At 45.7% G+C, this 15,258-nt stretch overlaps 1 protein-coding gene across 3 annotated transcripts in view; it reads right to left on the bottom strand.

The window, feature by feature from the left end:
• Positions 1-657: 657 nt before the first annotated feature.
• LOC144722622 (mothers against decapentaplegic homolog 1-like) overlaps positions 658-15,258 on the bottom strand; it is a 42,243-nt gene continuing 27,642 nt past the window's right edge. For all 3 annotated transcript variants that reach the window (XM_078600866.1, XM_078600865.1, XM_078600868.1), the window contains exons 5-9: positions 11,240-11,482; positions 8,214-8,324; positions 6,392-6,613; positions 5,124-5,380; positions 658-3,467 (exon numbers count right to left, since the gene is read on the bottom strand). In XM_078600866.1, coding sequence (XP_078456992.1) covers positions 3,324-3,467; positions 5,124-5,380; positions 6,392-6,613; positions 8,214-8,324; positions 11,240-11,482 — 977 coding nt within the window. In that variant the 3' untranslated portion in view covers positions 658-3,323. The remainder of the gene's footprint in view (positions 3,468-5,123; positions 5,381-6,391; positions 6,614-8,213; positions 8,325-11,239; positions 11,483-15,258) is intronic.

Consider the following 15,258-nt stretch of genomic DNA (forward strand, 5'->3'; position numbering starts at 1 on the left):
ATATGGGCAGGGCCTCTGATCCCCTCTGGCTTTTCTCCAGTGCCAACTCTCAAAAGCATTTCCTTGAAGAATGGACCGGCTGCATTTTTAAATCCTTTATATTAAGTTCACTTGCTTGCTTGCTTAGGACCGTGCAAATCTTTCGGTCGTTTTTTAACCCACTTCCCGTGATCCAATCGAGCTGACATTTTGCACACAGACTCGTTGTGCGTGACAATGAATTTTCGTGAAAATATTTTTCCAAAATTTTACACTGTTTAAGGAAAAAAAAATAAATATTTATTTACCAATTGGTTAATGCTGGCACAATCATCTGACCCATAGGTGGCAGCCATCTCAAGCCAGATGACGAGAGGACTCTAGCCGCCCCGATGCCACGCATATAAAGGATTTATAGTGAAAAACTTTGTTTTTACAGGTTAATTTTTTCACCTTCAACTGCAATCTGCCAGTTTCCTCTGTGCCACGCGCAATGCTGGGACCTCCTGTTCCAATTCATCAAGTCCAGTCAGCGCTCCCCCTCCATGTCCCCTAGCATGAGAAACGCTCCTGGGTTTCACTCCAAGCTTTGTAACGCCACCGTGAATCTCTCCTTGCCGTGCCTCTAAAATAAGCCTCCCAAGAAAGCCGTGAAAAAGAAACAATGCAAAGTTGAGATTTTTTTTTATTTTAAAGCAGTTTATTTGCAAAAGTTCATCAAAACATTTACATTGACATTTCTCACACTGCTGGATACAAGGAGTTGCAGTTGTCAGGAGCAGATGGTAAGCAGTGTTTACTTACAGCACTAAGGAGTTCTGCTATGGAATCACCAAAAATGATGAGCTAAACCAGCCTTATTTTTTATTCTTTAGCCAAAATAGTTTATCTTCTTAAAAAAAGACCTCTCGTAAAACGAAAAACAAATCCGTTAGTGTTACTTGTGTCAAAATGTAACATTTAAAGACAGTAGTGTATTTGTTTAATATTGTTTACAAAAATTTTCAAAGGAAAAAAGCTGTAAGCGCTTCATTTAAAAGAAATAAATGTTTTAGTACACGTTCGATTTATAAACGTTAAGCTGATTGTAATGCAAGGCAGAGAAATACATGATAGGCAATTATTGTACATTATAGAGAATGACGTCTCAAGGCGTATCGATGTAGTAACACCATCGTGAATTGTAAATAACCAAAGTCGAAAAGTTGAATCATGGTGACAGTCTCCTCTCCTAAACAACGCTTCTGCTTTCAAACTTTTATGTACAATGTTTTTTAACCACAATTTGTTTCAAATCTTAAAACTACATATGCCGTGTATTTTTTTTTTCCTTCAATAAGTCAGCCAATTCTGAGAGTCTACAATAAAGAATTAGCGTTATTTTAAAAAAAGCACGGGAGACTCACAAATAAAAATCAGAAAAATACTGTAATGCACCGTTAACGTTAATTGAGCATTAGAGGTTTGCAGATTTCCGCAGCAGAATAAGGAATCGATGCATGGCAATGCGTTTCACAATACGTCAAAAGAATGCGACATTTTAAAACTTGTCACATTCGCCGCTCTGCTTTTAACCGTCTACCACCAACGCAGGGAACCTATCTATGAACGGTCTGATGCACGCGCGCGCGCACACACACACGCGCACATCTACAATACAAAACGCTCCGTAATAGAGTAATATAACTACTGCAAGCTGTACACAAATTTTACCGTTATAATCCAATTACCCCAATTCAACCCACACCCTCCCCAGTCCCCCTTTTAACGTTCATATTTCTCCAACAGGGACACACACGGCATACAAACAGCCTTACGAATGTGGTTTAAAAAAAATGACAATAAAAAACAACTTTAAAAAACACAATCTTGGCTACAAGCTCACACCTGTCATGTGACTCGCATCGGATGGTAAAAAAAAGCCACAGGCTTGGCTTTTACCAATGTAACGCAAACTGCACGTTAACTAGACACCACAATTTGTCTGCAGACGTAAAAAAACGAAAGCCCAATACCTCCTCGCTTGCACAAAGCCTTCGGTTTCTCGTGTAATGTGAACTTAAAAACACGGCACGTGCGCTTGTAAACAAATTCACTTAAAACAAAAACTACTTGGGATAATTCAACACGTGCGTTGGAGCCCAGATCTGTTTTTGCCTTGCCCACCCCTCCCCCACCCCTCCCCTCCCGATCATCCCAAACCTTCCCCTTTCATGGTCCTGCAGTCAGACAAATAAAAAAACTGGCGTATGAACTTAAGCCAATCGAATTATTTAATTGAACTTCAATCTTTTTTTTACGAAAGCCGCCCAAAGACTTCAGAACCCAGGCAATTGCGCAGTTGGCAAAAAAACAGACTGCAAGTTAATCCTGGAAGCAAAACACACAGACCACTGCTTCTAGGAAGCAACCTTATGACAATAATTGTGATCCAAAAAGCAATTAACTCCAAATCGGCAAATCCTTTCCATTGGATACCAATTGTCATTTTTTTTTACAACAATTGTGTTACTCTAACTTTCTCAACCTCGGAAGGCGTTTGCAACTGCAGCCTAGTTGAAAGGCAACGCAACTTTTTTTTCCCCCCCACAGTACCTCTTTTTTGCCAGGGTGGCGTTTGGCAATGCCCTTGGGTTCTTTAGGATCTGTCGCAAGGCTGCTAAAGGTCCACACGTTTTATCAACACAAAAGCTGCACCGGTCTTGCAGCAGAGAATCAAGCCGTCAGCGGGTACACAATCTGCCCAAGTGTTCCGAGGCCCTAAAAAGTCATGCACAGCAACTTCTGTAATCGAACAGTCCACTTCTTCTTCTTATTCTTCACGCCCTTTTAACTTCATGAAGCGTCAAGTTAATATGTGAAGACTCAATGGCCAGGCGAGACGAAGCTGCGGTCTTGTGTGGACACGTCAAGGCTCGTATGTCAAGATGGAACAGACCGACAGATCCTTTTCCACCAGCATTTGAAGGCGCTTGCGACCAATGAGTGTTGTAAGCGGAAAAGGAAACATTCATCGCTGCGATTAAACTGCAGCTTGCTTAGTTTACAGCCAGACATCCAAAAACATATCAGATCGGTGATGATACCAAAACAGTGATAACTTGTGCGCTTATGGCAAGAGATGGTTAAAAAAAACCCATGTGATAATAACAGTAATAGAAACTAGGCTACAATAACAATAGACCAATAAAAACGAGAAAAAGAGCAAACACCACAAAGCTTGATTTTGGCAGGTTGTGTGATGAAATAAAAAAACAACACGGCAGGCGACTGTGGAGTCTCTTTTGGCTGGCATTGAAAGGTGTCGGGGGTGGTGGGTGGGGGGGGAAGATGCGGAGTCGCGCTCAGGAGACCGAGGAGATGGGCATGTGTGGGGAGCCCATCTGCGTGAGCACCTTGTCCAGCCACTGCAGGGGCCCGTGCAGGTGAATCTCCACCCAGCAGGGCGTGCTCGTCACGTCCTGCCGGTGGTACTCGGCGCCCCACCCCTGGTCACAACGGACAAGGTGTGCGCAACGCCGGCGTTAAACAACATTTCCCGTCCCCATGACGTACGTCGTCAAAACGAAATCGGGGGAAAACAAAACTCAAGTAACATCACTTCATCAGTCTCGACGCTCCCACAAGGCCATGCGGTTTGGCACCAGCTATCATAGTGGGATCGTGTCGCTACAGTTCTCTGCAGGGAGTACAATGTCTTTAAAAACAACGACGCGAAGCCTCTCTAAATAAAATTAACGCCAAGCCGCATGCGCGTTCCAAGATCCAGCGGTGAACGGGCCGCACCCACCCTGCGACTCGCAGAGATCTCGGTTTGGGAAGGGGTTAAGGGGGATTACATTATGTGTCAGCAGGCAACAAAAGTGCCACACTTTGTGGTACTTTTTATTGTTTTTTATGCCACAAACTATAAAAAAAATATTTTTTATTTTACCAGGTAAGACCCACTGAGCTATATAGCTCTTTTTCAGAAGCGACCTGGCCACAAATTATAGCCCAATGATGTGGCTTATCACGTGGAAATTAATTGCAGCCAAAATATTCTAAACGCGTGTTGATTCTAAAATGTGGAGGGAAAAACTGGAAGACCCGAAGAAATATCCACACGACCACGGGGAAAACACGCACACTCCAAATATACATGCCAGGGTCGGAATCGAACCCACGACCTCCTTGTATACCGGGCGAGGTCGTTAACATCTCCTAGCCACCGTGGCACCCAAACAAAGAGCCCCGGGTACAAGGCAGGGGGGGAGGTACAAAAATTCTGCGGACTAAACATCCCCAACTCAGTACTCTCGGGTCTAAAGATGGGGAGGAGATTGGGCTCACTGCCCCCACACACACGCGGGTGACTATGAAGGGAGCATAGGTTTTTACACTTTGTGGTAACTGTTTAAAGTCTACGGAGCCCAAAGCACGGAGGAAAATTTTAAAACCGATAAAAGTAGTTTTGCGTACAGCCAGGTGTCACACGGTGTGGGGGCAGCAAAGTTTTTTATTGTACAGAAGCAGATCAACTCCCGCAGCCATGCCCATTACTTTTTTTTATAAACGAAAAGAAACCTGCTTATTTTTTGTTGTTTTTTTAAAAAGATGCAACCCAAAAAAAACTATCTTGTAAATGCATCCTGAAGCAACACGTCTCCCCTTGGCTATTAAAATCAAACGAAAGCTTCCTTAACGAAAAAAAACAAGACTTTAAAGTTGACAGATAAGCATATTTTTTTTTTTCCCACAATAAATTCTAACTTTGCTCAACACAAGAAATGTATCAACTCTTGTCGATACGACACGATCGATCGTGCCCCGGCTTGGCATTTTGGGGCCTTTTGGACTGTGCTAGGCAAACTGGCTTCATCAGCCTGCCGCTTAATGTAATTACTGGCAAACGTCGTACTCGGATTGTAAATGTTGTGGCTTTACTCACCAACACACCGGTTAGTGCTGTACTAGTAACAAATTGACATGTTCTGTTTACGTGACAAGCCTTACTAATTGGCTGTGTCAGGTGGTGGCGGCGGGTTTAACGACACATTTATATTTACACGATCTAACCCAAAAAAAAAAAACCTACGTTATGAAAATCTACGTGTTAAACAGCAGTCAAAGTACTTATTGCGGAAGGGGTCTGGGCGGCTCACCTTGACGAAGCTCATGCGGATGATGCACATCTTGGTGAGCTCGTAGACGGCCTCGAAGCCATGGTTCACAGACTCGGCCAGCAGGCCCGCAAACTCCTGGTTGTTGAAGATCTTGAGGCTGCAGCCGCTGGGGATCTTGCACACGGTGGTCGGGTGGAAACCGTGGTGGTAGTTGCAGTTGCGGCTCTGCACGAAGATGCTGCTGTCACTCAGGCACTCGGCGAACACCTCCCCGCCCACGTAGTACAGGTGCACGCCTGTCACGCGATGGGGGTACACGAAGCGGGGGGGGGGGGGCAGTGAGCGATCGAGTATTCACAGTCCTTGAGTCACTAGTCTCGGAGTCGGCAACCTGCGATTAGCACGGTTAGCTACGTACGGTTATGAAAAACGTTCAACATACGTACATACAACCTGTGTCTCCCGGAGCCGCATGCAGCTCTTTAATGACTGCTTCGAGATGTTATTTGTTTCAAGCATCACCGTCTCTCGTCTTCACATGCATTGAGTCTCTTGAAATAGAGGTGTTTTTAACCGAATTCGAAAAAAATGGCTCTCTTTTATTTCGGTTGTAGACCCCTGCGCTCAGTCATTCAAGAATTGATTTCTGTTGTCTTGTTTGCAAGTACAGGCAAGGCACAAGAGGAATCGATTCTTGTGAGCTCGTACCGTAGTAACACCTGGCCAGGCCTGATCCAGGACAGGCATGGGGGTGTCCGCACCAGATGCACGGACTGTTGCAAGTGACTGGTTGGGGTGGAGAGCGCTCTGGCCTATTGCCGGTTAATCGCAACAGTAGTTGCACCGTCTAATTTGTACACTCTTTATTCTCAGCACTGGAATACGCTCACTATTTAGGTGAAACCCAAATTTTAAATGTTTGTATTTCGCAGTCATTGATAACCACAGGGCAAGACCATCAACTTGCCACAGTTAAGTCATGGGTTGCAGCGTGGATTCAAACCCCGGCATCTCGGTCGGAATGCGCAGGGGACCCGAGTCACAAACTGCAATTAACATTCCGACTGCGCCAAGTCACGTGTTTTTGCATCGAGTTTGTTGATGTAACGTTCGGACCGCCCTGAGTGGACATCTGTGAAAAAGCGCTTTTTAGCTCATCAGATTCCTCCAGTAAAAATAAAACATTCAAATTCTAATTCTGACGTCACGAGTCAAAAGGAGCTTTCCCAACTTAACCCACAACGAGCTCTGCACCGGCAAGCTCTGTCAGCGAGCAGCAGGCGACGACGTGGCGCGTCGCGACGTACCCTTGCCGATGTGCCGACGCGTGTTCTCGATGGTCGAGTTGCGGTTGACGTGCGACAGGAGGCCCAGGCAGAAGCGGTTCTTGTTGTTGGAGGGGTCGGTGAAGCCGTCGACCAGCACGCTGGTGGACGAGGCGTGGAAGGCCTCGCCCACGCGGTTTGTCAGCTCGTAGTACACGATGGAGCACCAGTGCTTGGGCTCCTCGTACGTCACGGGCTGCCGGTCTACGAGCGTCGCATGAGGCAAAGAAGAGGTTTTTCACTTGGAGTGAACAATTGCACCACCTCGCCGTGCTGGGTAGCAATGGGCCCCTGATCAGTAAAAACAATACTCATGAAGTCCCCTAAAAAGGTCTTTTATCTGCACGAGTACATCCACACTTATAAACTCGATTCTGTGCAAGCTATATCCTCCCAGTAGTGGCTTTTGGCTCACCGTTGAGTAAAGACGGGCACTGCATCGAGAGCGTTCAGATGCGCTTCAGGCGGCCTTCCGGAACGCTCTTCCTTCCGATATTAGGAAGCCACCAGAGCTATGCACTTCTAAATCTTGATTGAAAACTCATTTCTTGATAATGAATTTTTGTGTTAAGTTCATTGTCCTTCCCCCGCACCTCCGATTAGCAGAGTTAATGACATGAAGTGCGAAAGAGGTTCACCATACATCCATAGGGAGATGTATATATTTATGCGAAGCTTTTATTTAACCATATACCACCACGCGAGTAAGGGCACGTTGGTGAAGATGGGGATGCACTGATACGGGACCAGAGAAGTACAGTTCAACAATTGAGTTTGCTGCAGCACCCTCTGCTGACCATCATTTGCCACAAAGACGAAGATCCCCCGTATACAGCCTTAACAGACTGTTTGGAGAAAGTGCTGTTAGCAAGCACCGATAAAAGCTGGCATGGCACACGAGGGCGTGGGTGGGTGGCCAGCACCACGCCCAGCCGCCTTACTCTCCTCAGTGGTGACATTTACACACTGCACCAGGTACTCATTTGAGGCCGAGTCGACCTAGGGGAGGCCCAGGACTGATCCAAACAATCGTCACTGGTGTTGGCCATGAGCGGGAATCGAACTCGCGTCACCGGGTTTCGCAGCGTAGCGCTAAACGCTGCACTACCGCTCCCCGTCATGTAACCACAGCGGCACGTACGATCCAGGCTCAACTCTGCTGAGAAGAGATCACCCACACTGCGAGTGATTTGGTAATGGGCGTGCGTGCGGAGGACCAAGACATTTCCATTCAGAGGTGGCATCCGCGAGCAGTGCACACCCACCACGTGTGCGAGAACACTCCCCCAGAAGATTAAGTGACACTTCAAAAGACCTCTCGTATCTGTGTTTTTATTAGGCCATGGTTGGTTCAGTGTTCCCCCTCCACCGTTGTCCTAAGCCAATTTGTTTACATTTCATCACATTGTGCAATTTTCTCCACTGCGTCAACTTGCCAAAATGTGTCACTTTGACCTCCTGAAGTGATTTCTTGCATATTTAACGATTAAAAAGTGCAATTCGCGTTATTGTATTAACCTTATTTTACGAAAAATATTGTCACGTTTAGAGTAGATTTGTTAAATGTACGTTTACTTAAAAACTATTTTTACGTAACCCAGGTCTACCGTACAAAAAACAACGTTTAAGGTGTCGCAATAGGTTCATGTAATCTCTTGACTCAAATAAAAAAAGACATTGACTGACTAGCGGCAGCATACCTACACACTTGCATTTCACAAAGACTAATCCCTCTGATGCAACAGCGCTTGAAGGCACAATCAGACATCTGCAAACATCAATATAGGCGGGTAAGGGCGCGTACCGCCAGTGTTGGGCAAGGTGGGGACCATTGTGGTGCTGGTCTCCATCGATTGACTCCCGTCTTGGCTGTTCTGGTCTTCCGGGGGCACGTACGCAGGAGGTGGCGTATCCGCTGTACACGCACGCCGCAAAAACGCACCTCCGATAAGCACAGTCGGCTACGTACAGAGCGACAGATGATCAACATACTTGCACACAAACGCGCAAGGAAAACAGGCACAGCATCCGTCAGCTATACTAAACTAAAACTAAACTTTTGTATTATTTACCGGGTTAAGGCCCACTTAGCTCTACAGCTCTTTTTCAGAAGCGACCTGGCCACAGATGATAGCTCAACGAAGTGGCTTATCATGTGTAAATTAAATAGCAGGCAAATACTCTTAAACGCATGTCGATTAAAAAATATGGAGGGAAAAACAGGAGAAAATCCACGTGGCCACAGGGAGAACATGCAAACTCCAAATAAACAAGCATCAGGATTGGGATCGAACCCACGACCACCTGCATACCAGGCGAGGGAGTTAACATTTCGCCACCGCAATGTCCCAGCCCTGTTAAAGTCAGCAGGCACGTAACCGGTGTTAAAAATCTGATTCGAATACAGACGACACAAGCACCACATCACGTGTGGAAGAATGGACGATTAATCATGAGTGCGTATTTTATGCCAAATGTTTCTCCTATACTAATGCCCAAAACGACTGTGACAAAACTAGATCGTGAAACAAGACAGTATAACCGAGATGAAAGATACAATTTTTTTTTTAAAATAATTGTGGATGGGTGCAGCAGGTCATGTGGTAGAGCGATGGCACATTGGTTCGTGCAGAGCGCTGTGGAACCCTTGCGACCCGCGTTTAATTCGTGGCCACAGATAATATCAGTTACATCTGAACCCATCTTGGGTACACCCCCAACCCTACACACACCTTCACTCACCTGCACTGACCAGCGTGGTGAAGTATGGTCAAACAGCTGTGGCGAGGCATTAACACAGCAGTGAATAAATAATAGGCTGTGCATTATTCTACACCAATGATTTCACACGTGTACCGTGTGTAATGAATAGCTAAGGTTGGCCTCACAGATAAACCATCGCCTCCAGTGTGAGGAATTTCCACCACTTGCCGAGGCCCGAAAGAGAAATGATCACGGCCATTGGTAATTGTAGAAGTGAGACGACCCAACTGATATAACAGTACTGATTGCGTATGCTCGTGTAGAATCGTGTAGATATAATCAACGGTGTTTGTGACTTTCAAGTACGTCCATGTACTTAGATAAAGTTTAAGTTTAGACATTTAACAAGAGCAAGAAAACCTTTTCCTAAATAACATAAAAAACTCAAAATATTTGTAAATAGCACTGCCATTAAATAAATACATATTTCCCCAAATATTGCTGCGCTTACATGCTACATTCCACCCGTCAATCAGTACAGCGCTGTTCAGTAAACCAGGGTGATTATATTCCACATCAATTAAATCAGTTTAAGTACTCAGTTCACGCGTATCATGGTGTCCATCGGCACAGCACGACCAGCTGCTTATCGCTCCATTTAACTCTGATCAGGTTTGTGGAGAAACAAAGGTCTCTATCGGTCTACCCAAATCATACCATCCCGAGTTTCACGCAGTTGACAAAGGGGAATATGTAAGTTGGACACTATGTCCAATCATCCGAAATCTCAGATCGCAGAAGCCAAGTAGAGTAGGCACTATTTAGGCTCAATGCGACTTTATAGGCTACAAGATGGGCAGCAAAGGGCAGTGTGGCAGAGGTAATAGCTGTACTTTATAGGCTACAAGGTGGGCAGCAAAGGGCAGTGTGGCAGAGGTAATAGCTGTACTTTATAGGCTACAAGATGGGCAGCAAAGGGCAGTGTGGCAGAGGTAATAGCTGTACTTTAAGAGCTACAAGATGGGCAGCAAAGGGCAGTGTGGCAGAGGTAATAGCTGTACTTTATAGGCTACAAGATGGGCAGCAAAGGGCAGTGTGGCAGAGGTAATAGCTGTACTTTATAGGCTACCAAGATGGGCAGCAAAGGGCAGTGTGGCAGAGGTAATAGCTGTACTTTATAGGCTACAAGGTGGGCAGCAAAGGGCAGTGTGGCAGAGGTAATAGCTGTACTTTATAGGCTACAAGGTGGGCAGCAAAGGGCAGTGTGGCAGAGGTAATAGCTGTACTTTATAGGCTACAAGATGGGCAGCAAAGGGCAGTGTGGCAGAGGTAATAGCTGTACTTTATAGGCTACAAGATGGGCAGCAAAGGGCAGTGTGGCAGAGGTAATAGCTGTACTTTATAGGCTACAAGATGGGCAGCAAAGGGCAGTGTGGCAGAGGTAATAGCTGTACTTTATAGGCTACAAGATGGGCAGCAAAGGGCAGTGTGGCAGAGCTAATAGCTGTACTTTATAGGCTACAAGATGGGCAGCAAAGGGCAGTGTGGCAGAGGTAATAGCTGTTTACCCCGAACTCTCAATACTCTGATATTGCACTGTTTTGAGTTGTACGCCTTCTGGTGTCATCTGGCCCTACACCAATGGGGACTAGGCTCTAAAGAAAGCCGTCTCGGGTGTGGGCCAATCAACTTCAAGGACAGTGCATATTATTATCCTTATCAGAGTTGCTTCTTTTTGTTTGCTTTATTGACTACTTGTGTTGTGGTCATTGCAAACATGATGCCTTGAATAAAGGTGTCAGTTTTGTACCAGTTAAAAGGGTAAAAACCTACCATTATATTTTGCCACTGGTAAAAGAGATCTCATAGAATACAATTCTAGATTTGAAGCTTTCATGACTGCAAGGATTCATATTCTTGGGTTTTTTTGGGTAAAGTCACGTAGGTAAAAAAATAATGAAAGTTACATTAAAAAAAAAAATGTTTTATCAAAATCACGACGTTTCGGAGGCAACACAAGCCTCCGTCTTCAGGTGGAACCGTCACAGCACGATAGCTGTATCAAGTAAATGTTGACAATACAAGCACAGGGGGTGGGTGAGTGGGGGGGGGGGGCATGGGGCTCACCGGGGATCTGGAAGGGGCTGCCGGGGCCCGAGCTGGCAGGCGACTGTGGGTAGCTGGACGTGCTGCTGGGCGAGTGCACAAAGGGGTTGCTGTTGGGCTGCTGGAACGACTCGGGGAAGTGGCCCGGCCCGCCGTGCATTCCCGCGGGCTCACTGAAGCTCGTGGTGAGGCTGCGGAACTGCGGGATCATGCTGAGCTGGGGGTTGAACTCGCTGTGGCGCGGCACGAGCACGGGTGGCAGCACTGCAAGAAACGAGGGAGGCGCGTGGTTAAGTTTCGCGCCAAGGAGGCCGATTGGCTCAATGGGCTCTCTCGCACGGTTAGGGATACGGCGACTGCTGTAGGTGACGCGATGCTCCACGAGTTCACGTGGATTATGCTCGTGAAACATGAAATCAAATGGAACAAATAGCACATTGTTTTCACTTATTACGCGCGAATATTTCCGTTGGGATAGCGATTGGAATGAACACGAGAACGAACGAGTCCGTAAAAAAACAAGGCCCAGTATATATACGAGGCGTTATATGCAAGACAGGGTGAATCGAGACACGCGAAACCCGGTGTTTAAGTTACGAATAAAAGTTGATTCCACAGTTCTAACAGTCGTGGGGTGACATTCGTGTCCCAAGTCGCACCCGTGAATCAGTGGTGGAAAATCCCCAACCTCCCAGTGTGCTCACTCGTGTTATTGTGCAGAGAGGACATTGGATGAGTCGACCCCCCCACCCCCCCCAACTGAACTGGATTTCATAATCAACGTTTTTGGGTTAGATCGCATTATTTGAGTACTCAAAAACTGTAAATGTTGTGGTTTCACGCTTGAACACACCGGTGAGCTAAAGCAGTGAACTATTTGTCTTTTGTCAACGTGACACTTTTTTGCTGATTGGCCATGTCGGGTGGTGGAGGGTTACGACACATTTATAAATAACGCGATCTAACCCAAAAACGTTGATTATGAACAATATTGGTCGCTAAAGCCTACGTCTTGAACTGGATTTGAATGCACAACTTTTCCGAATCGCAAGCCGTGCACCGTATAATACCGCAGCGCCATCTCGCCAGACGCCAACTTCCATTTCATGACCACCCCAAGGCCAAGGCCTCTCGGCATTAACTGTCTGCATGGGATTCACTCCGAATACTAGGAAACATGAATTGTTCGCAACAAGCAATGCCCTCAATACCATGCTCGTTAAGATGAAACCCAGTGACTACTGACATTTAACAAAGACAAGACAGTTGCCAGCAGATGGCAGTACAGCAAGAAGGCCGAAGGCTGACATTCTCCGTGCTTGGTTGTTTTCTCCAGGAACTCCCCATTTCCTCGTGTGCCAAAAACAACTTTTCGTAATTGGCGGTTCGGTGGAGTGGATGAACCGTCACAATTTTGTGTCACAATCGGATTCACAAATGTTTTGTTTTTTCATCTCATTTGTACTGTGCCTCTTTTGTGCCGGGTCAAACGCCGTCCTTGTCTGTGCCGTCTCGTTCACTGCAGTTAGTCAAAAGGTAACATTTTAATTTGTTAATATCATTTTCCCAAGTTATAAATACTGGATTCTTGCGTAAACAATTCAAACGCATGTATCTTGAACACGAGGATTTGTTTAACGCCGTGAAATGCTCAATTCCCAGTAATTACTGTGAGACGACAAATAATTCGAGATGGTACAAAGTCCCATTATTTTATGCGGACACTGCACAAATTGGTCCCTTTACACTGGTTTCACTTTGAATGAAACCTCATCAGCACAGCGTGTGGCAGTGGCTTATTTACCGCACTCCCCTAAAGTTGAAGGTCCCAGTGCACCCAAAGCGCTGCGAGAGAAAACGAGGACACCCCCCCTTCAGACCAATCAAAAAACAAAACGCCGCTCAAGACTGTACGCAAATTGTGCAACACGAGTGGATTTTTAAATCCTTCATATTAAGTTCGCTTGCTTGCTTAGGACCGTGCAAATCTTTCGGTCGTTTTTTAACCCACTTCCCGTGATCCAATCGAGCTGACATTTTCCACACAGACTCGTTGTGCGTGACAATTAATGTTCGTGAAAAAAAAAATCCGAAATTTTACACTTTTTAGGGCAAAAATATTATATTTAATTACCAATTGCTTAATGGTGCCATGCAATCATCTGACCCATAGGTGGCAGCCATCTCAAGCCAGAGGACGAGAGGACTCTAGCCGCCACGCATATAAAGGATTTATAGTGAAAAACTTTGTTTTTACGGGTTATACTTATTATTCCACCGCCAAGTATTTCAACAAGCGGGGGGGTGTGCGCAGCTGAAGGCACACAAACAAGTAGGGAGGGTGTCTACTCTTAATGGCTGCACTCGAATAGATATTCAGAACTTCAAATACCGTTGTGTAAAAACAGTGCCGAGTGAAGTTCTCCGCATGCCAATATTACGGACTAGAGCACGATTTTTTTAATGGGGTTTAGTCCGTGACCAAATTACCGAGAATGCTCGCAATCTGGTCAGACCTCGGACGCCGTGATTAAATCGCCGAGCGCTCGAATGGGTGATCACCACAGACAAAGCAGGTGCATGGCTACATTGTGGCCAGCAACGAGCAGTGCAGCAAAACCCATTGTTGTAATGTACTATGCTAACCTTCATTCTCTAACCCGCACTGACCAGTGTGGTCAAATATGGTCAAATGACCCCCACAACTTTCAGGCATTTGGAGAGGCTCTCATCAAGCACCTCCGATTAGCACAGTTGGCGACGTAGAGTGCGAAGTAAGTTCAACATACACACCGATAAATACACACAGACATATGAAGAGGGTGGACATGTGAAGTATTACAACTGAGTTTTTCAGTACTATCCAAGCTACAGTTTTGACATTGCCATTTGTGGGAATGTAAATATAAAAAAACAAATGCAATTAATGAATCACCTTTATAGTTTTTTTTTCGATTTAAAGCTTTCGTGACTGCAGGGATTCATCTTCTTGGTTCTTTTGGTAAAGTCACGTAGAAGGGAAGTAATAAAATAATAAAAATAAAACATAATAAAATAATTCTCACGACGTTTCGGCCACAACGCAAGCAGTCGTTCTCAGGTGAAAACCAGGTCTGTCGAGGCGACAGCGTTAATTCATAACACTTGAAACGCGCAGCAAAATAAAGTAACTAAAACGTCCAAAACATACAAGCTGGAGACACGCAGCGGCATTCTTTGAACATTTACGGAGAAAATGCAGCAGTGCACTGTGGGCGCGGTTAGTCACTGGGGTTTCATCTTAACGAGCTATTTGTACGGAACGGGGCAAGGAAGCAGCTGCAATGTGTACATCATCCAGCAGACATGAGAGGTCTTTCACTGTCGGGCCAATTGTGTCAATGGTTGGACATGAAGCCCGAGACCCGAGCGATTCACGGAGAGACACGGACAATTCACAAAGAGCTGCGGCAGGAATTAGGGGTGGCTCTTAAAAGGGGCTTCCGCGCCAAGGATTCTTAACGTCAAACAGACAGGGGACCACATATCAAACGGTGAGCTCTGTTATAGATCAGAGCGGACACCACTTTGTGTAATAACGCACAAACAGACAGAGGGAGACACTTTGTTGTTGGAGATAGTCGTGTTTTTTTTGTAGAAGGGGACGATCAAGGTCGAGCAAGACTACACGGCAGAGGAAGAGCCCTGGGTGTGGGCGAACGGTCACAGAAAGAACTCTGCGTTGTGCTGGCTGGGATAAGATCAGGTTCATCTCCGCAAGTGACCTTGACAAGGGGGCTTTTTGAATTGCAGCGACTGGTGGAAATTGATAATGAGCTCAAACTTGGCACGAGGCATCTGAAGCGAGTAGCTTGCTAGGAAAATAAGGGGCAGTAGGCAATGTTAAAACAAATATGGACCGTAAAACCACGCAGAAATGCACAAAGCAAAGACAAAAATGTGAACGAATTTAACTTCGCCTCGTCTTGACACTTGAGTGACAACGCTTAATTTCTTTCATAATTATTTTCAACTGTGTTAAATGACCCAATGTCGGTAAA

This window comes from Lampetra planeri, chromosome 15 (assembly GCF_965212315.1).
Source record: "Lampetra planeri chromosome 15, kcLamPlan1.2.h2, whole genome shotgun sequence".
NCBI lineage: Eukaryota > Metazoa > Chordata > Hyperoartia > Petromyzontiformes > Petromyzontidae > Lampetra > Lampetra planeri.